General features: G+C 41.2%; 1 protein-coding gene across 1 annotated transcript in view; it reads left to right on the forward strand.

The window, feature by feature from the left end:
* The first annotated feature begins 3,959 nt into the window (after positions 1-3,959).
* The window catches only part of LOC118282783 (glypican-6), a 66,530-nt gene continuing 48,929 nt past the window's right edge, over positions 3,960-21,560 (forward strand). Inside the window, exon 1 of the mRNA XM_035604180.2 lies at positions 3,960-4,532. Within this exon, the coding sequence (XP_035460073.1) occupies positions 4,382-4,532 (151 nt within the window). The 5' untranslated portion in view covers positions 3,960-4,381. The remainder of the gene's footprint in view (positions 4,533-21,560) is intronic.

A 21,560-nucleotide genomic window follows, 5' to 3' on the forward strand; every position in this document is an offset into this window, starting at 1 on the left:
CAGCAGGAGATGTTACGTCTCCCCACAGCTCCAGACTGCTCACGCTGACTCGGAGAGAAATTTGAATGAGGACACAGCTGCCGAAGCTATAGACTGATACAGACACCGTCTCTCAGGGTGGATTTCAATTTTTCAACGGGCAACACAACAAGAAATATACAGACATCAAATAGACTGGGGGAATTTTTAAGAGGTCAACGAAAACAAACGCCGACACATTTAAATACACGCTTGCTTCCGAGTTTCTAAATGTTCTGATTCCCTCAGTGAGCGGCGAAGTGGTTGAGAGCCATATTCAAGGATTGATAATACTATATGCATTGAGTGACTTAGAAGCAAACATTGTATAGCCTGCGGTTCTCGGTTGGACTCAGTCACAAAGCAAAGCCAGACAGTTTTTGACCGCTGTGCAAAGTCGAGCTGCACACAGAGCGAATCTTGTCACTTCTTTTTTTTTTCTGTTCTGAGGAAACACTTGAAATGGAGTCACTCCCCCTGAAGATTCATTGCGTGTCAGGCTCATTGCCAATACACTGACTGTAGTGGAGATGGGGATTACTGGACAGAGAGAAGACACCACTCCAGGAATCTTTAGCTCTTTAAGCATCTATAGTTTGAGATGTGCATAATATTGGCTTCGCCCTCCAGGGACAGGGGCATCGTGACTGACAGTGGTTAAATTAAAAGTAGAAAACAGTGGACAGTGTGGATCGTGTCCCTGGCACACATTTATTAAATCAGATCTCATGTGAGAGCAGATTTACGGGACCCTCTGACTCGCAGGAGAAACTGAACCGTCAGCTGATCTGTGGTGGAGATTGAGGCTGTCTTCAAAGACACATTTGTGACATTGATCATTTTTCTATTCATGGTTTTGGCAAACTGGTTTGAAACAGCATGGCATTTGTATATGACACGGAATGGTGAGATATAATCTTCTGTTTCAGCAGCTGACCTGCCTCTTAATTGTTGGAACAATACCTGCAGACAGATACTACACAGCCTCTCTAGAAAAAAGCCTATTTGCCAGAAATGCATTACAGGAGATTCATGCTTCTGCTTGAACCAGGGATTCAAGAATGATATCCGATTTCAAAACAATGAACAGTGTCTCCAACATAGATAATAATGGAATACCACAGGGATTATGCTGCCTTTCTGCATGTATTGAGGATTTGTTGAAGATATACTGTACATGTATATTGTGGCGGTTGCCATGAGTAAAGCGGTCCCCATACAATGAGAGATGGAGTCCTTGTTTAAATCCTTGGCAACAAGTCAAGCATGTCCTGTGCTTACAGTATATAACACGAAATCCATACACGCATGTGCTTTACACTCCTTCACTGTTTATTATATCCATGGACACTGTCAAACAACAAGGGGAGTTTTGAGTCACTCTATTTGCAGATGATGCTGGTTTCATTACATCATGGCATCAGCTCCGCGTGTCTCCACGCCTCCAATTCTGACACCTCGGTTGCTGCCGAGAATAAACACAGATTTATTTTCTCAGCCATATGAGGCATGAGCAGGAGCAACAGCCCCAACTACAGACATGTAGTAGGTATAGAAGTGGAACACTTGGACTCATGTTCAAATCTTCAGAAACTGTCTTGATTCTGTTGTCACGACTCACGCAAATGAGGTTCACGCAGGTTTGAAAGTCCATCAGCATTCTCCATATCATTTTTGTGCAAAATTCTAAAATATGATTCCCTCAAGGCTTCTCTGAGGAAAGACCCCTCATCTATTTCTCCATGCTGCAGTCCTAACTTAGCTGGTCCCCCACTTAACAAACTTCTCATGATTCATTTTACTCTTCTTATCTAGTCCTGCACATGAGCTGTAAATCTGATCAAAACCTATTGAATTCTATAATATTTAAAAGGTATAAAGCTGCAACCGTTAATCGATTAGTAATCAACCACTGAATTAATTGGCAACTTTTGGATAGTTGAGAAGGTACTTATGAAAAGAAGTCGAAACAATGCAAATATTTTCAGGTTTTCTTTGCTCCTCTATGACGGTAAACTTCATATATTTTGGTTTGTGGACAAAACATCATCATATCTCAGAATGAGAGAGATGATGGAAATTTCAGTTGACTGAGAGGATCTCGATACATACGGGAGGAACCCAGGTGAGGTATATCTCAGGTGCCCCGGAAAGGTTGTGGAGCTCTCCAGGGTTCTGATCGCATAGCTCTCAGTTGCAAATGAAGACAATGGCCGAGCTGCTGTGTCGTCACTGAATTTGTACCTATGTGTTCGTATGTGTTATGACCTCCTGGTTGCTGAGATCTAAGGAGCTGCTCTTTGTGTTCCTTCTCATGATAATGTGTCCATTGTAAGTACTGTTGGGGTATTAGTGTCCGATCATTCATGTCCAAGTTCGGTTTGTTGCTTTCTGTTCTACTAGTGCGACAATGTTCAAAGTTATAATTTAGTTCCCTTGATGGCCGCAGCGTTTTAAAGAAAATAAGTTATATTACAAATGGCTTTGTGGACACACACACACACACACACACACACACACACACACACAGAGGCATACTGTACATACGGAAATCTTCCCTGCAGTGCCTAACAGTCTAGTGAGGCAACTTGACAGCTTTCTTAGCTGAGAATTTCCCATGAAAATTTTTTATTGTATGATTTCTTCTTCTTCATTTGGATGAAACTTTCCCCCGAGTGTCAAAGTTGGGTAGATTAATTAACTGTGACATGTCCAGGTCAGGAAGTAGAGCTATGGAAGTAGAGCGGAGTATTCATGAAGGGAGCTGTGGGATTACTGAGACTAAATCACTGCGTCTATCATCCTTTAATTCAATGCCATTGCGTAGCGACTACATTTGTTCTTCAGATTATGTTAACAATAGTGTATGGACAGGTTTCTTCTTTAATGTCTGCAATTATATCTTGTGAAAAAACACATATGCTCCACTAATCTGAGACATGGAGACGAGTGTAAATTTGTAAGGATTACGCGTCTTCTCAGGCAAAGTGTAGTTGTCTTTTGTAGCAAAAAAATCACTCTCCTTAAAGTGTGACCCCATTAAAGGGAAGTTGAGATTCTTTCAGGATAAAAAAAAGGAGAACCTGTCCCCGTTAAATCCTGTACCAGTGGATTTAACCCCAGAGCTTCCAGTGCGGCGTCACCCTGTGAATACGAGCCAATGTCACTTGTAAATACCTTTCAGAATAGGAATTCATGGCAGCCATGTTAATCCACTGTTGAGCCACCCCAAGGATCGAGCTGTTTCAAAATCAATAAAGTCACGAACGCTTTGCCTTCTGGTCTCCATCACATCCTTAAGATCCTCGAGTTAAGGCAAATTGATACTGTGCTTCTGGTGGTTTAGCTTTGGTGTTCACATGAATGTGAAGAAGAAGAAAAACATCATGTCAACATCAACTGAATTCTGTAAAATCCCCATCTCTGGAAAAAAAAAATCCTCATAGACCAAATACAGTTAGTGAAGCTTTCAGAATCATATTAACCACTAAAATATTGATAATATGAAATGAATAAATACAAATAAAACTGGGACAAGGTGCATTTCACAACACAACATTTCATCTTGAAGCATCTATAATATAGCACCCATAAGGATTTACCAAGAGTTAACTTATCACTGATCAAAATTGGGTATCTACTGTAACATGGAATGTAGTTCGGTCAATTGTTGTACATATATTCTAGTTGATACCACTTCACAAAAACATCCCTCCCAGATATTTGATCACACCTTGGTCCACCCACCGTTGGACCATTCTATGTATGTCTTGAATGATTATTTCCCACCACGTGCTCGGTGGTGGGGGCCGACCTGCAGCCAGGAAGACACCCCCCCCCCCCCCCCCCCAACAACCACCCCACGGGAATGGATGGGGCTGGATTCCAGTCCATATTTTGTATTGCGCTTCGCCTCGCCAGTGCATCTGATCTGAACGCAGCGCGCTCCCTCCACACACACACACACACACACACACACACACACACTCTCTCTCTCTCTCCAACGCAGCAGTTCCACTCCACCACAGCAGCGACCGGGGGCTTCGTCTGCTCTGGCGAAGTTGGAAGTCAACGCGTCGCCTGGATTCATGAGGCACCGACACACTCTCACTCGTCTCGTCTGCGGCGCCGGAGGGACTTTATTTCTTGATCAATCTCGGTTGCAGCAGCAGCGGCAGCAGCGGCAGCAGCTTTGGGAAATGCGCTGGTAGAAGAGAGACGCGACTGGGGAAGTTGCGACCATCAGACGCGCACTCGGCGAGTACCTGCGGGCCCACTGCGGGGGACTTCCGACCGGCGGCGAGCGGGACCTCGCTGCGCTGCGGAGAGCCTCGAACAACGCGGAGCCGCGCACACGTGAACCATGCTCCGGCTGGGGACCCTCCTCTGCACTTTCTCCGTGCTGTCGGTGGCGGCGAGGGCGGATTTCAGGGCGCGCAACTGCAGCGAGGTGCGGGAGGCTTGCGTCGGGAAGGGCTTCAGCTTCGCGCACGTCCCCCTCCAGGAGATCCCAGGTGAGTGGCGCCCGTCCCCGACGCACTGCGCGCTGTGTGCCGGGCTCACACACTTGCATGATCCCGGACCGTCCCGCCGCTCAACTCGTTCGCGACGCAAACTATGTACGGTCCTGCGAGTGGTGCAGGGGGAGAATCCTGCAGACTGCACCGCAACCACCTGTCACTCACCGAGCAAAGTTTGAAAAACCGCACCGGAGGGGCAGTATTCCTCCGCTGCCAAATAGTCCCGAGGAACGGCGGCCAACAGCGCCCCGGGGCACTCACGCACCGTCCGTGATGATGGTGCACGTGTTGGCGCTGCTGCGATAACAGCGTCCTCCGATGATGCCATCCAGCATCGACGCCGAGTGTGGATAAGGTCCAAGCAGAGGTCCCCGACACGCAGTGGCCCCCGGGCAGAGAGATGACGAACGGTCAACTCTGCAGATTAACTGTGTGGTGCCATGCGAAAAAGGAGGCGATGGGGTGAAGTGGAACTGCCGCCTCTCACGGCGCTTCAGTCCAGAACCGGGAATCACCCATTCGACTTCATGTCAGCCACTGGTCCGCAGAGCAGTTATCTCAAATACCTCATATAGATGAATGACACATTGAGGCCTTATACACATTGGCGTCTGGCTCCTGTGGCAGTTAAAGGTGTAAAAATGGACAGAGATCATAAGAGCAAATGATGCTGCTCTAATGATGGTTAGATGGACTGCCTGTTGACTATAATAACCTGGAAACTTATATTTTATATATAAGTTATATTTATATATTTAAATGGATAAAAATAAGTAGCTGATCTGATCTGATCACATGAATATACAAAAATTACTCCAGTAAAATGTCAAAAAAGCACACAAATCTTCCTCACAATAATGCCAATGAAAACATATTTAAAAAGTGCAAGAGTGATATATTAGTTCATAAGTTTCTGTGATTTCACTTTTCACTGTCATTTATGTGTGACTCTGTTCAGAGAGTGTGTGTTTGTTTCATATTGCGGCAGCTGTGTTATCTCTCCAGTCCAGATCATCGTTGTTTTTACGCCGCAGGGCCAGAGATTCGTTCTCTGTACAGCAGGAAACAAAGGCCGCACATTAGACAACGGACACACCTGTTCACAGATGGGCCGCATAACAAACTGATTAAATCCTCCACATCCCCGACCCTGACATCACAGCTAATCTCCCAAACGAGTGAAAAATTCAATCTCTCTCATCTCGCAGATGATGTCATCCCGAATGAACGCCGTTTGATCTGGCCCCTGAATGAGTCCTCTAACCTTACATGTCTGCTGGAGAGACAGCACATTATCAACACCTCAGCAGATTCCGACGCTGATGGACATGTCCTTCAGGCTCCCTCCCCACCGCCTTTAACTCATGCAAACAGCATCACTGCAAAGCCAAATCTTGACTTAAGTGAAAGCGGAAATGGTTAATGGATACTGATAATATCAATAATAATAATTACACATTCTGATCAAAAACGTATTTGCCAATTATCTGTTAAGTAATAGAGCCAGAAATAGAGTATGTTTTCTATGGAGATCTCCCATCTTCATTGTGTTAAACTGTGGAAGTCCATATAATTTTGACCCGATTACGTTTATGGTTCTGTATTTTATCACTTTTTTTAAAAGGAGAATATGAACAATGTAATAGTTTGTAGGGGTTAGCAGTTTATTTTGTGGAACATCTATCTGAAAGTAATATTTTAATATCATTTTTTATAGAATAATTGTTTAGTGAAAGGCTCTCTGAAGGGCATGTAATACTTGATTGATTTACAAATAACATTTGCATGACCTTCTTAGTCATTATGTTCACGTCCCTGGTTTGTAATCTTAGCTAAAAGGAGGTGGCAGTGAAGGGGTTAAGTGCGCCCATGTCGCAGGCGGTTGGGACGTTAAGTCGTGACATTAGTTTGCAGTTAATATTCCAGCACTTGTAGATTAGCCGCTCCTTGTGGGACGCAGTGTAGAGCGCGACTCTCAAAGCTTCCTGTATGGCTTATTGTTTCTGTCAGCCTTACAGCTGCCATCACACTCTATTAACTCACGGATGATTTGAGCAAAAAAAAAGAAAAGTCAACCTTGATGTTGCTGGTACACCTACTGTATATCAATGATGCTTTTCGCCGCTCCTCCGTGCTGTACATTCACGTTGAATGACGGGCTCGCGGCTGTTTGGTTTCTAGAAATCAGCGTTATCTGATCGGCAGAGCTTTCAACGTCGAATCGTAGTGACAGGTGTGTGTGCGTGCTGTTGCTGCTTTTGATGTAAGATGCCACTAGAGCCCACGCTAATCTCTAAACAAAACACTAGATTCCAACCATCACACTATATATATTTGAAATGTTTTGACTCATGTTATCTGCTGCCTGTTGTTATCTGTATTACTCACATTGGACTATGCAATTGCTTATCTATTAAAGAGGCAACAGATAAACTTCTGTGCCCCTTGTGGTTCCAGGTGGTATTGTTGTTTGGCAACTGTCGTGAAGATCGCTGCAGTAGCAAGACGCTGGCGAGGACGCAGGTACTTTTCCTTAGAGGGAAGTTGTCAACACGTATGCACAGTTAATCTCCTACTTTCGTTTTGTGGCTCATAGCGTTAACCAGCAGCAGAGTTACCACCATTGCTAACTCACTGCCAGCATCATGGCTACTGTCCAAAGCAGAAAACAAGAGTTAAATCCAATTCCATCACTGGGGGTAGATAACGGGAGATCGCTTTTCTCGCTCTTGTTTTGTTTACCCAATGGGTGACACACTTCCTTTGTTGCCGTAAATTGAGTTGTAATTTTTCCAGGACAATTGCATCCCAGTAGCCCAGAGAGTAACACGATGAAATCAAGGCTTACAGGGGACCAATATACGTGCGGGTGGTGTCGTGTTTTTGTACCGCGGTTGCTGTGCGTTCAGGTTTAACATCGCAGTGACAAGTTTAAGCCGAAAATTCTTCATTTCAGCTTTAATGATATTTGTTTTCATTCAGCCAGATCAATTGTATGTGTGATTGTTCAACAGCAGGGTGTGGTGCCCCCAGCCCCACAGCTTCTATGTGTTTATTTATGAGGGGGGGGGGGGGGGGGGGGGGGGGGGGGGGGGGGGGGGGGGGGGGGATTTAAAAGCTTAAAATCACAGATTTTCACAAGGAACCTGGTGAGGCGTAATGACAGCGGAGGAGTCAGTGTTATTGACAGAAGTGTTGTTATTGTCTAAAGCCTGAAGGCTCAGTTGATACAGTAATTCCACAATACTTCGCAGATGCTTCTCCCTGCGGACCAGGGCAGTCTGGAGGCTGTCAGCAGCGACATGGTGAAGGCATTTTGAAACATGGGAAGCATCAGACGTCTCTAAGTCAACAGCATACTTTACTTGTTGTTGTTTTTTATTTATTTAATTAGATCAATAACAAATACACATATTTCTGTATTCCTTAGACATTCTGACTTAGTGATCTAATTTTAAACCCAGTTCCCCCAATGCTCTGGTTAAAGACCACCAGGCGTTCTTGCCCCTACCGTCTCAGTTTCCACTCAGTGGATTACCCAACGTCTGAGACAAGACGGGAAGATATGGAAAGTGAGTCACACAGCTGACTGCTGGATTCAGCGGAACTTCTTCGCATGTCATACGCTGTCATGCAGCCATTTGATGTCCGGCGCTGTTTTACTCCAAGCCAGCAGATGATGGAGATGGGACAGAAATAACGTTGCAGATGTTTTATGTGATCCATTGGCTGCCTGAACAATGAGGCAAATGATCTCTGCTGAGGCGTGTAATGTGCACGGGTTCTCAACTGTCATGTAATGGGACGGAGAGGATTAAAAAGGGCTAAATGGGAGTGCCTGTGGAGGGAACGGCCAGGTGACTTTGTTAGCCCCTGCAGCATACGTCAGTACTGCAGTGATGCATTGTCAGAATATTGTGACCTTCCTGTCAGTCACACATGGAGATACAGTAGATCAGCACGGAAGTTAAGTCCTGAGGAAGATCAAAGCTTTTGATGGGTTTGTGTGTAGTGGCTTTTTACATTTCACTCTGCAAACATCACGATATTTTTGAGATAATTGCAGATAATTGGACTTTTGAAATTACCAGGGCCTGATTGAGTTTGTATGCTGTGTGTAGCACCAGTATTTGAGGCCGTATTCTGCTATATAATGCAATGTGAGCATGTCCTACTGAGAGGCGGAGGGGGGATACTATCAGAAAAGAAGAATCCAAACACAATCATCACTTTTCCCGCTGCAGAAGGGATTTCTCAAACGATGCCTCCATCCCTGTGTCATCAATCATGCTCATGAATGCCAAAATGGCCCCATGATGGGCTCTCTCGGTGGGTGTTCCCTCTGAGAGATGTAGGAAACATTTTGTCCTGCAAGTGTTTCTCTGTTGCAGCATCGGAAGCAGAGCCAGACATCTCTCAAAGCATATACGCTTGTGTTGGGGGAAATTATGTTTATTTAATTTTTTTCACTGTTGTCTGTGCTGTGTAAATTGATGAGATACAATTGTCTTTACCACTGTCTTTGTGATATGGTGTGGAAGAAAGGCCTTGAAACTCATGTTCTCAATCAGTTTCTCACCATGAACAGTTGGGTGATACATGTATAGATTCGGTTTATGCTTTTACGTTTCTCAATTTTTGATGAGGGTAGGTCTTAGCGGGATGTAGGTGACGGCATGAACTTGAGTTTAGACGTATTGGATCAAAATCTTGTAGACTGTTCAGAGGTTGTTTATTTGTGTTTGATGAAATCGTATCAAACCACAGTTTTGGGGTATAAAGTTGAGAATATGTTTTCTTCACTTAAGGTTTGATTGTTGCCTCTTTAGTCAGGAATATGTAATGCTATGAAGACATTTTTAAACCAAATTTTCAGGGCTTTTACGCTACAGCTGAAACGATCACTTGATTAATCCATTAGCTGATTTTGATAATAATTGTTTCAGTCATTGTTCGTAAAATTGTTAAATATTGCAACATATACTAAGGTTCCAGCTTCTCAAACAGCTTCTTCTCCTACCAGATATTTGAAGATGTCACATAATTATTGGCAATTTATTTGATTAATTGGCTTTTTGACTATTGACTATTTTTGACATTTCATAGACCAAAGACTGATTGATTGATTAATAAAAATTAAAAAAAAAGGTAATAATCTGCAGATTTATCAAAAATGAACCAATACCAATTGCAGCCCTAATTTAATTTGGAGGAGCACACTTTGTTGCCCCAAGACAGAAAAGCGTATTGCTGCTTTATATTAAAAGATCTTTTTACACCTTGGGAATAGCTGTCCCAAATAAATTGGTTCAAATTATTCTTCTGTTTTATTTACACACAGTGTATGTTCCTTAGTGAGACGTTGTATCATTAGCTGATCTTCACAGTATGTCTGTCACTGTTAGGCGCACTACTTTATATTCCCCTATCCAGGCCTTTAAATGTGAACAAATGCAATATTGACATGCAAAGCCCCCGTTTGCTTCCATAAAGCCATGCAGTTTTTTTAGACAAAATTATATTATCCTATCGCTCTTGATCTATTTTTCTTTTGTAGCTCCCGAGAGGAAGACGTCCTCAGCTGTGAATTTTGATGCATTCGAGTAAGAAGGAGGAAAAAGTCTTGACTTAGGGGTTACTTTTTTTTTCAAACACCAAAGAACTTTCTGGATAATATTTCTAAATCCTAATCTTGTCTGTGACCTAAGCCTTCTGTTTACTTTGGTTGTGGCCTTCAGCTGGGTTTATGTCTCACTTCCTGCTCATAACCCTAGTTGCCGATATTTTAATACAACATACACATTTAAGTTGATGTATATATATGTTTATTCGTTTAAAAGGGACAAACCACATTAATCGGCATTTGAGTCCAACATGTAAACGTGCCAAACTTAAGCCATGCAGGCTATTTTTCATCTGCAGTCCCTGGTAAAATTCATACAAATAACATATAAACATGTATCAAAAGTACACAGACGTACATACAAAGTTACTCAGCATACATAATTGATAAATCCATGAATAATTAAGTTCTGAAACCAGAAGGAATTTTAGTTGTTTGGGTGCCAGTTATCAACAATGCTGTTTTTGTATTTTGCTCATTTACAGAGCATATAGTTTGAAATCCTCATTAAAAATAATTTCACTCTATAACAACAAAACTTATTTTTCATGTAGCCACATGTAAATTTTGAATATATTAAGACTATAAACACAACACATGAAAGATATACTGGGTTATTGAAGATACAATGAACCTGATGTTCCATGTTTATGCTGTTGTTCAGCAGCAGTTGCCATATAGGTTACTGCAGGAAAGATGGTGCAAACACAGCCATGGAAAAATGAATGTGTCAAACTCATTTGCGATAAATGTGAACAACAAGGGAATTAATTGAAGGTATTCCCCTGAGACGCATGGTAATAGCTGTTTAATGCTTTAAGAATCATGTGAAAGAACCAGTGCTCATGCTGTCAACAAGAGCTCGAATGGATGTTATTTTGATCTCGTCCACAACTGCCCAATTAAACTCTAACCTGGAGCCACTGAGAATTTATGAACACATTTCCACTTTTCATCCATCCTATTTTTAATGCCACTGTGCTGCAAACAGCCAGAGGCCGCAGGCATAATGTTTTCGGGTTTTCCGTCCATACTTCCCATTCTCATGAACACAATGACTGAGGGATGCCTCGAGAGAATTTGATCAATCATGGCACGAATGTTCAGTTGGACTCAAAAATGAAATTTTCAGATTTTGAGGGTTAATGGTCAAAGACACTGTGACCTCTCAAAAAAGCAAGTTTTGGCAATAACTTAATAACTTTCATGCACTAAATATGACAACGTTTCACACAAATATCTCATTGGATGAAATTATTAAGTGACATCTGTGTACTATATATCCAAAAGGTCAACTTCACTGTGACATTATAACGCTCAGCAAAACATGTTTCTGGCATAAGGAATCTTCTTAACTCAGAAGCAGAAGGTGAGAATGTTACCATATTTAAAAAAAAAAAAAATGTTGGTGGCATACTACATTAGTGACGGAATTAGATGCCCACCTTGGAATTTTGTATGATTATAATGATATTCGGTGCAACCTACATGCCTGATTTGTAATAAAAAAATAAAAGCCTTCAGCTCCTTTTGGTAGGTTACATCTTACAGTAAAAATAATCTCTTTCAATCAGATTCCATTGATACAATGGACATCATTCCGTTCACATACTCTCAGGCTCATATGGTCGTGCAAGGTAGTTGAGATGTGTTGCCTCAAAATCCCAGATCATGAAATGCCACCAGGTTTATTACGTTTCTCTCTGTGTAAGACTCACAGGAGTTATTGGTCTGATTTTTCTGGCACATATATCTCACTTCTGTCTACCGTGTCTGATAATATTTATTATAATTTTTTTTAGAATTATGTGTAGAATTTTCAGGAATTGACAAAATCTTGCATGAATCGTCACCGACTTAGTTTTAATGTCTGTTTCGTCATTGACACGAGAATCAAATTTTGGCCTTTTGGCTGTGACATGTAGCTGGTACTTTTCCCCAACACCTCATCTGCTTGTCAAAACCTAGCCATCATGAAATAAAGCCCCCTCGAATGCCTTGTTGCTGCCGTTGGATCTATCTTTAGCCACACGTCTGCCACTCCCTGTCTTGTTGACAACGTCTGACTAGACCTGATGTGCAACTGGAGAGGATGTGTTGCCTCTACACTGCTCCTGAGGATGGCTCAGAGTGGTGTGTTTCAGTAACCCCGTCGAGGGGAAGCAGTGTGTTGTGTCCTCTTCCTCGCGGTGAAGCGGCGTAGAGGCCACTGGCGCTGTAACAAGGTATCAGAACGAATAATGGCTGGTGTTGGTAAACTAAGCTGTAAATGTTGAGTGAAAAGTAATGATCAATGTTCCCTCCAGGTCTCCAAACAGCTGCCAGCAGCTACCGGCAGTGAAGTCCTCCATGCTCTACTTAGCAAGGTGACGCAGGAGTGAGTGGCTCGCCAGCTCTGGTCTAATTCTCAGGGGCGTCTAGGCATGCTGCCCGCACAGATCGAATATCCACACTGGTCTTGTCATGCCTTCACTGGACTTTTTATTACATACTTCTGAAAAAATATCAAAGCCAGACACAGTGCTACATATGCTGATTATGCTCTGCCTGTCATTCGTAAATGTGCTGCACATGGTGTTAAGGAAATCTATACATTAATCCTTGCTGTAATGATTTTAGTGCACCTTGCAGAAGGATATGACACATGAATATTCCTTAGTTATTAGCTCCATAGTTACCTCAAGGGCAAATGTATTGTTCTTTTTGGTTGTTTATTTATCTTCTAGGGAAATATTTAAACAAGGATGAGTCTAATGGGCTATTTTTTTTCTCATTGTAGGATTAATTTATGGCTTGAAGATTAATTTGTTGTTTGTTCTCAATTAATTGTCCAGAGTTGGGGTTAGGATTAAGGTTGGGAAATTTCAGAAGATAGGAAAAAGCCTAAGGTGCATATGTGCAGTGCTGCCAGAGCAAACCAGAACAACCACTTGTTTTTCTCCAAGTGACAAAATAGAATATTTCCAGTTAAAATACAGTTGAAATGAATGTGTCAAGCAAATATCCAACCAATCATCGCAATATCATATGCCATGCAAGAGAGCCAATCAAAACAAATTAAATGGCCATCACTTACTGACCAATAGTCAGTGTACCATGATATATGACAAAGAAAAGGAGAAAATCCTCATACTTGAGAAGCTGGAGGCAGAACATATTTGTGCATTCATGCTTTTGGACTGAAATTTGTTGACAATGTTAATCAGTTATCAGCACAGTTATTGGTTAATTTTCTGTTGATCTAGGAAATTATTCATCCAAGAATGTGTTTGGCTCAAGTGGTTTGCTAACACTTTTAACTCGTATGGTCATCTCCTCTGTATACGATTACCCAGAATGTCCGTCTTAGAACCTTTGAGTTCTGTATCAGTTGCAGAAACATTTTTTTGTTCAAATGTCACGGTGTAGCTCAGTTTTGTGAACGACAACAATTTCCTCAAAACCCCCTTAAACAAATTTCTCCGGTGGTGACAGAGGGCAGTTATGCATTTATATTTCTTGCTTCAAAGAGTTTTTTAATAGTACTCTTAGAAATATTTCACTATGAAACACCAAACCGTTGAGTCAACACTTGGCTGCTTTATCATGCACACAGCCTCGCATATGGCATGTTGCCGTGGAATATCTTGACATATTCACTGAAAAATACTGACACATTTGCTGGGAGTATGAAACTGTTCCAACATCTTTATTCCTGTCCTTTTTCCCTTCACGCTTACTCTCCTGAGGATGAAGAATACCATCATACCATTGTGCTGCGCTGCTTTTATTGTCGACTGTTTTATGTCAGTGAGATTTCATTTTCTCTTGAACCTGTCCTCATTCACCCAAGGACATACACTCCTCTGTATCTGCATCCTCCAGTTATTTAAAACGCGAGCATGGCTTTCATTGTGACTTCTGACATGACCCACAATGTGATAGGAATACTGTCATTCATTTTCCATTGATGCAAGTTCTAACCTGGGTGAGAAACTTGGCAATTCTGTACACAAATCCCTCAAGAGACACCATTAAAAGTGTAAAAGCAAGTGTCGATTTACAGATTCATGCTAATATTCACATGCAATGAATTTCATTCTCGTGTAGTTTTCTTGTTCAAGCCTGATTATCTATCCATCTGGGGCCATATACAGTGAGAGGTGGAATAGAAACAGTGAATGCCCGATACATTAAATCTCAAGTGCACCTTGCATGTCTGAAAGCATATGACACCAGCGGAATGTGAGCAGCGTTAGATAGACCAGTAAGTTACAGCAACCTCTAGCAAACCTTTTGATTTATTTTAGACAGGAAGGTGACATGAATGAGCGGATTTTTGTCTTATTCCTACAGTATATCCACTCATTTACTAACCCTAACCCTAAGCCTTGAACTCATATCATTACATGTATTCACTCACTGTAATAGTTAGCCTTTCAAGTTATCCCAGTTAGCCAGAACCACCACTACTCCATTCTATGGATTCAGTCATTTGTGTGGCAAAAACGGGCGAAAATAAAATTGCTGATATTGCAGCAAGGCTAGATTTAACCAAATTGCAGTACTCCACTTGTTTAACTGTTTTGAGAATGTGAAACAAGCACTGTTGCAGAATCAAGGTTGATAAATAAATCATCAGAAAGATTGTTGACCCAGACAAAGCAAAAATGCAATTAGTTATACAAGTGCATATGACATGCATATGTGCAGGGAAGTAATTCATTAAAACCATTTAGTTATGATACTACCCACTTCTTTAAAGAGAGAATGAGCGCGTTGCTGTGCTGTAATCCCAGTTGATTGTCTCAAAATTGTGAGACTATTTCATTGATGACTACAATGATGTTGAGATATCCAGAGATTTGTACGGTTAAAAACTGGCCAACAATATGAAGGAATAAAAAAAGAATCTTACAGAGGACTCTCGGAATTGTCCTCTTGTAAATACAAACCAATAGGGTACATGAGGTTATTACGACCCATAGTTATGTTTTATTGTTAAGCGATCCACTAGTGGCCAAAGTAATTATGACAGTAGCAAAGGAGGAAGTCAGGTGATTTAGTATAAAGAGGGACACAGTCCAGGTTAGGGGGAGGTCGAGGTGGATGGATGAGTCAACAAAACACAGGAGACCACTGTTTGCTCCCATGTGAACCCAACAGTCTGTGTTGTTTCTTTTATCCATCCAACCATCTAACCGTGTTTTATTCAAACAATGACAATGATTGTCCTGTAATCTTAAGAGAGTACTTATTTTAATCCGAACCCACGATTTTTTACCTTAAACTAACCAAACCATGAATATTCCATCGTTCCATAAGCTTACCTGCATTGGTAATGAACCACTATGACCAAGGTACAGCTGCCACTTCCTATAAAAGGTTAAGGTCAAACGACCTGTATGGTCGTTCAGATTTGAGGACTTTGTAGCTGTCTTTTGTTTTGATTGTGTGATGTGACAAGGAAGAATAAAAAAACTTCCCTGACATAAGGGATGTTGATCTCATTAGGCCTGAATATGGCTTCGGGTCTGAATGCATAAAAAGTTTGTCAGTGGGAACCATGGGACACAGCAGATGGCAGCGCACATATGCTGTGCGTCTCTTTGGCCAGGTACACTGACGAGCACTTCTGAGAATTGGCCTACCTTTGCTGAGGTACTTTATTCTCAAAGCTCACGTATATGTTAACTTGCAGGCATATGACTTTATAAAAGCCATATGGATCATCATATAAACTAAAAAAAACAAAAAACCTTTGCCCTGGAGAGAGCATATTATTGACAAATTACGAATTTCTGAATTAAAAAGTATTTTGTGATTATATCCAACCTATAGTCTTTCTTCCTTCTAAATTTCAGTGGCTTTAACTGTGCATTAATATGTGTAGTTTTGAAATGGTAATTTGCTACCCGACTTGGTATGCCTCACGGCAAGAAGGGTCTGGGTCCTGGGTCCTGGTTCCTGCGGGTCATTTCATGCCACGTAACTTCTCTAATGACTAACATTAGCCCCCTAACCCAAATTAAAACAGCATTAAATCACATGTGGGACATAGCGGCGCTAATGACTCGTTTATGACTTGTAAAATGTCCTATAAAATTGCATGCTATCCATATGCCATCCCATGATATGCAGGACCATCAAAAAGCCTCACTGTTCACCCTGAGGAAGTAAAGGGAAGGGATTTCTGAGTTTTCCAACAAACGTAACCCTTAACATTTTTCAGGATAAAATAATCTGAAATATAAAGCATCAGGTATGCACTGAAAAATGTGATCACATAAGCAGGAAGAAGGTAGAGCAGAGCTGCTAATGTCAGAGCTTCATTAGCATTGATTAAAACGAAGCTGATTTGACTGACACTCCATTTGATTACAGACATGGGGCTGACGCGAAGTAATTGCAATATATCATGATCTAAATTAATATACATTAATAAGTAGCTGCAAAACCCTCTTTCATTGAAAGTCAACCTAACAGCATATCATTTGTATTTATTTAAAACGTATTGCTTGATCATATGTTATTGTGAGAAGGATGTGATGTTCTGAATACATGTTTAACATGATCCGGTGCCATGGCTTGATGCAAAGTAAAGTCATGCATCATCATGTTAGCCCCGCACCAATGGAGGACAAAGACTGGGATAGTGCAAACGAGGTTAGGCTGGGACAAGTCTCCTTGTCTCACCCTCAGGATCCTGTTATTTCTGAATAACTCACCCAAAGCCTGCTTTGATATTAGTGGGAAATAATTCCCCTTCAGCTCCTGCAGTATGGCTTGCTCAGGATCACAGACAGCTTGAGGTGCAAATCATATTTGGTACCATATCAACCAAAAGCAAACAAAAAACCCCAATCTGCATCAGATTTGGCTTGGTGCAGACCAAACAAGTGAAGAGACATCCCAAAGCTGCGCTGAGGCATTTACTTAAAGGATACTTTTGTTTTCACGAGTGCTTCCAAAATCCCTTTGCAACTCTCTTGGGTCTACAATCGCATCGACCTATTTTTCTGTCTGAAAGATGGGACATGGGGCGATAGACAAGCTGATAAAAGCTTGAAGATATGGGAAACTTCAACATAGGAAACATATCTCAATCTAATGTTTTGTGATGCAGCAGAAAATAAGTGCACAAGTGAGTGAGTGAGTCAGAGAAAAGCACTTTGACAATTCAGTAATGTCAACAGGCTGTTAAATGGTTCACCTCTACCCACAGGTACAGCCATGGCAGTAGAATATGTGTTGTCGTCGCTATACTTGAATGTTTCAAAATGCTGCACTGTGTCTGTGCCAGTCTACAGCTTATTTGGAGAAAGTTGCTGAGTTCCATAGAAATGATAATAATGGAATTTTATTCAGCCAATAATGTCTGGCAGCGGACTTGAGGCCACCCCCATCTCCAACTGCTCATTGCACAGCTGAATTTTTATTTTATTTTTTAATCCTTTTTCCCAGGGCTGCGAACCAACAATAAACATGCTCCTTGTCTCCATTTTAGGAGTGTGACTTATGACTTAAAGCTATGTTTTCATTGCTCGGAACATACTCTATGAATCAACGGCAGACAACTGGATTGTGCTGCTGCAGGACTGCAGTGACAAAAAAGAAAAAGCATGTTCCCAAATGAGTCACTCACTGTTTAAAACTAGTGTGATGTGATTACAACTGCCAGAAAATCAGCTGATGTAGCTAAGCAGTCCTATAGGTCCCTATAGCAACATACCAGCGACACGTACAGACCTTCGTCCTCATGCTAACAATGATTCACACACAATTAGGACTGTGGAATGGTCCGATTTATGCGCAATAACACCTTGATTAGGTGTTAAAAAGATGTACTTCATTTGAGGACCTTCTTCATCATGGTCAGAATAGTAATCATGTGGTTGAGGTTGTGGAAAGGTCAAGGATGTAGGAGACAATGCTGACTACCGGCTTCACACGGGAAAACACCAGCGACCTCCTCTGTGAAAGTCCTATGTTTTGTTGCACCATCCATCCATAAGCACTGTACTGAAAGTGTACTGAAAGAGGCGTTGAAGTAACAACTGAAGTGTATGCGCTGAGAAGAACTGAAGGGAAAGTGTAATTAGTGAAAAGACTCGGCTGGTAAATGTCAAAGCAGCTGGTGTGTGTGGTGAGCTGCGATTAGCCCGGATGAGGTGAAGTAGCAGGTGAAGTGGACGTAGGAGTGGCTGAACTACGTCCATGCTCATCGTGGGGCGCACTCTTGCCCCCAAAGCATTTCTGCAAAACACAATCCCTGGACCAGGAGCAGCGGAAGAATTTGATCCATTCTATTTTATGACATTCATACATTTTATTTTAGCCCATTTGTGTGCGGGCAGCCAACAGTATGCCACATAGCAGGCTTGGCTGGAGGGGCCCAGTTGCTGACAGTGGAATATCTAAAATATCACCCAAATAATATGTATTAAAATAATGTTAAAATCTAATAATATGACTGTGTTTTCTCTCTGTTTGAGGACAGTGTGGTCCTGTCTGTTGTAATGTGGGGTCTGTGCTGCCGTAGGTCGGTTATCTGTGAGGCGACAGTGCTGTTTTAACCTTGTTTGGGAAGGTCATGGCACTTTGCTGTGCGGCGAAGTCCCTTGAAAGCCGCTTCCCATATGTTGATGTACGACATGCTTATTTTTAAGTGATGCTTCGCTCTGTTGAGACTGCTGGTGCACACAGAAGGGTTGTTGTGTCAAGATGGATTTTTTTTCACTCCGGTTCTTGATATATCTGATGAAATAGCTGCACTCAATATTTGTACTGTAGCCCCGGGGACTTCACAGTAACATTCGCCCGACTTGGCTGTCTCGAAGACAGCGTGTGATGTAATGAAGTAATTATCACTAATACGTAGCGATTTGAAATGCAAATGTTTCATCTGCATTTTAGTCAGTGTAGGTCAGATGAGTGGTGCTGGAATTGTGATTCAACAAAATGTTGGGAATGTCCCAGTGACGTAAGCTGTTTTCAGTTATGAACTCCGAAAATTGTTTCTGGACGTTTTTCAGGAGGTTGCCTTTCACTTTTTTAACAAACACAACAGGAGATTGTCTAAATCAGACGCATTTACAACAGCAAGAACATTTACACAATGAAAACATGATAAATATATTGAAATCATATTCAAAGATCCATGTCTGTGATTATAATTAATTATTAATTAAACTTAGAAGCTGTCTATAGATTTGCAATGTGTGGGATGTTTATTTGATTGATTAATAGTACACACAAGAAACAACACTGACCACATTTGAATTCAATGTAAATTACGTAGTTTTTTTTAATGGTTAATAATGTCGAAAAGTAAGATTTATGTCCAGTTTATGGAGGCAACAAAAATAAACGACTACAACATTGTTATATTACACAATCTCTGTTGCTCCAGGCAACTAACGCATTCTTTCTGCCTCATGCATACTTGCATTAATACACTTTGTGTAGATAATTTAAATGATATTATCAGCACTGCACACTGTTTTTCCATTGTTTTGTTAATGAACATTAAGCTTATTAAAGGGTATACATTAATCACATTTTACTGTTTTCTATTAAGAGAATGCCTTGCTAAACAAAAAAAGTTTAAAGGTATGGATATTTTGTTCCAAAGTATACGTACAATGCATCGAATGATTAATGGAATGTTGTTAATTTTAGTGAGGAGTTTAATTCTTTAATTAATTATGTGTGACAAAATAAGAACAATTTTTGGAGGTGTCAACCACATCTCACAGTCTTCATCAGTGAAATGATTTGGCTCAGGTATTAAAATGACTTGTTATCACATGACTAACATTATATGTTTAGGTCATTTAATGTCTCTAAAGGCACTTTCATTCACTGACGGTGACTCTGAGATGCAGTTGAAAGTTGGCGTTCAGTTGATATCATTTTTTCACACACTGTAGTCACAGTTCTGTGCGTTTCTTGATCTGCTTTGATCCGCAAGCACCAGGCAACACATGCTTGTTCATCTGAAGTCACCAGAAGTGCAACAGACTGCAGCTGTGAATGTTGAATTTCTGAAGGGGTTCGACGCATAGTGGTACCCGAAGAAGTAATAATGCATGCCGGCCTTATTAAACATGCACATTTATCCAGAGTACCATTCAAAGGTTCGTCTGTGATCGAGTCGACAACTTTACTCGTCTCTGAGGCAAACTGTACGGTGAACAACAGCAGCATTCAGACAAGGTCGCAGCATTCATATCGAATCATATTGAATAAAATTCATTATAAATCAAGTTCTGACAGGTCGTGTTTGGCTCATTAATCATTATCTATTTTTGGTGCTGAAATAAAAAAACTTTTCCAAATCTGACATCGTGCTATTTTTTGTGCAAACACAACCTTGCGCTCATGTCATATTGTGGTTCACTCCCTTAGTGAAATACATCTCTAGTTTACTTCTGTGCAGTCTATCTGCTGCTGCATGCAGTGAGACGATTGCAGCTGCCTCCTGCATACAGCTGTTCTCCTGATTGGAAACTCATGCTCATTGTAGACGATGTACATTCAATTTGCATTTTTCGAGGGGGATTTTAGATCTGATTTCCTTGTGTTTGGTGGAGGAACGAGAAATCAGGGAATAATGTGCGTGTGGGGGGTACGCAACGGAATAATCTTTGAAATGTCATGACACTATTAAGATACTTGCTAAAGCCGGCTGTAAAGGGACCTTTGGCAAACGCATTTCGGTTAATACATGGACTGAGTTCTATTTGATGTCTTCACATGACAGTCTTCAGTCATTACGACGTGATAATCATTGTTACCGCGCAATTGTGTTTCCATTTCATTTCCTGTTGTGCTCACCCTCCCACGGTGATATGGGGTTTAAGACTGTGAAATGAAGACATAAATCCTGTTGCAGACTGAGTCTGCATTATCTCTGGCTCTTTAAAAAAAGGCTGCTTGGCAAAATAGAATGTTGTAGATCATTAACTTTTGATTCACTTAAACATTTTCCCACCGTCATCAATTATGTAATGTGCAAGAGCATATTTTAAAAGGATGTGTTGTCTGTCTCCTCTATTGATTTTAAAGAAACCCAGCAAATGGTGCAACTTATTGTCACACCAAATAAGTAATATCACCATTGTTCCTTTTCTAGTCAAAATAATGTCCACGGTCCTACAAGGCACAAGCTGCTTTTACTCAAATTTTGAAATTACAATTTTGTAATTACAACCTTTTTTTGACGGTGAAACTGCACATTTCATTTTGACGCTGATTGTTATCCCTAAAATATAACAGACAGGGTTTTCGGTTAGACTGCTGGGACTTTAAATGTCGTTGGGTGTATAAGCTGCACATCTGACTAAATAACTGTTACTATATTTCATTGGCACATGCACGAACTCGTGTGTCTGAAGCTGTTAAAATCAGTTTAAAGC

This window comes from Scophthalmus maximus, chromosome 14 (genome assembly GCF_022379125.1).
Source record: "Scophthalmus maximus strain ysfricsl-2021 chromosome 14, ASM2237912v1, whole genome shotgun sequence".
Taxonomy (NCBI): domain Eukaryota; kingdom Metazoa; phylum Chordata; class Actinopteri; order Pleuronectiformes; family Scophthalmidae; genus Scophthalmus; species Scophthalmus maximus.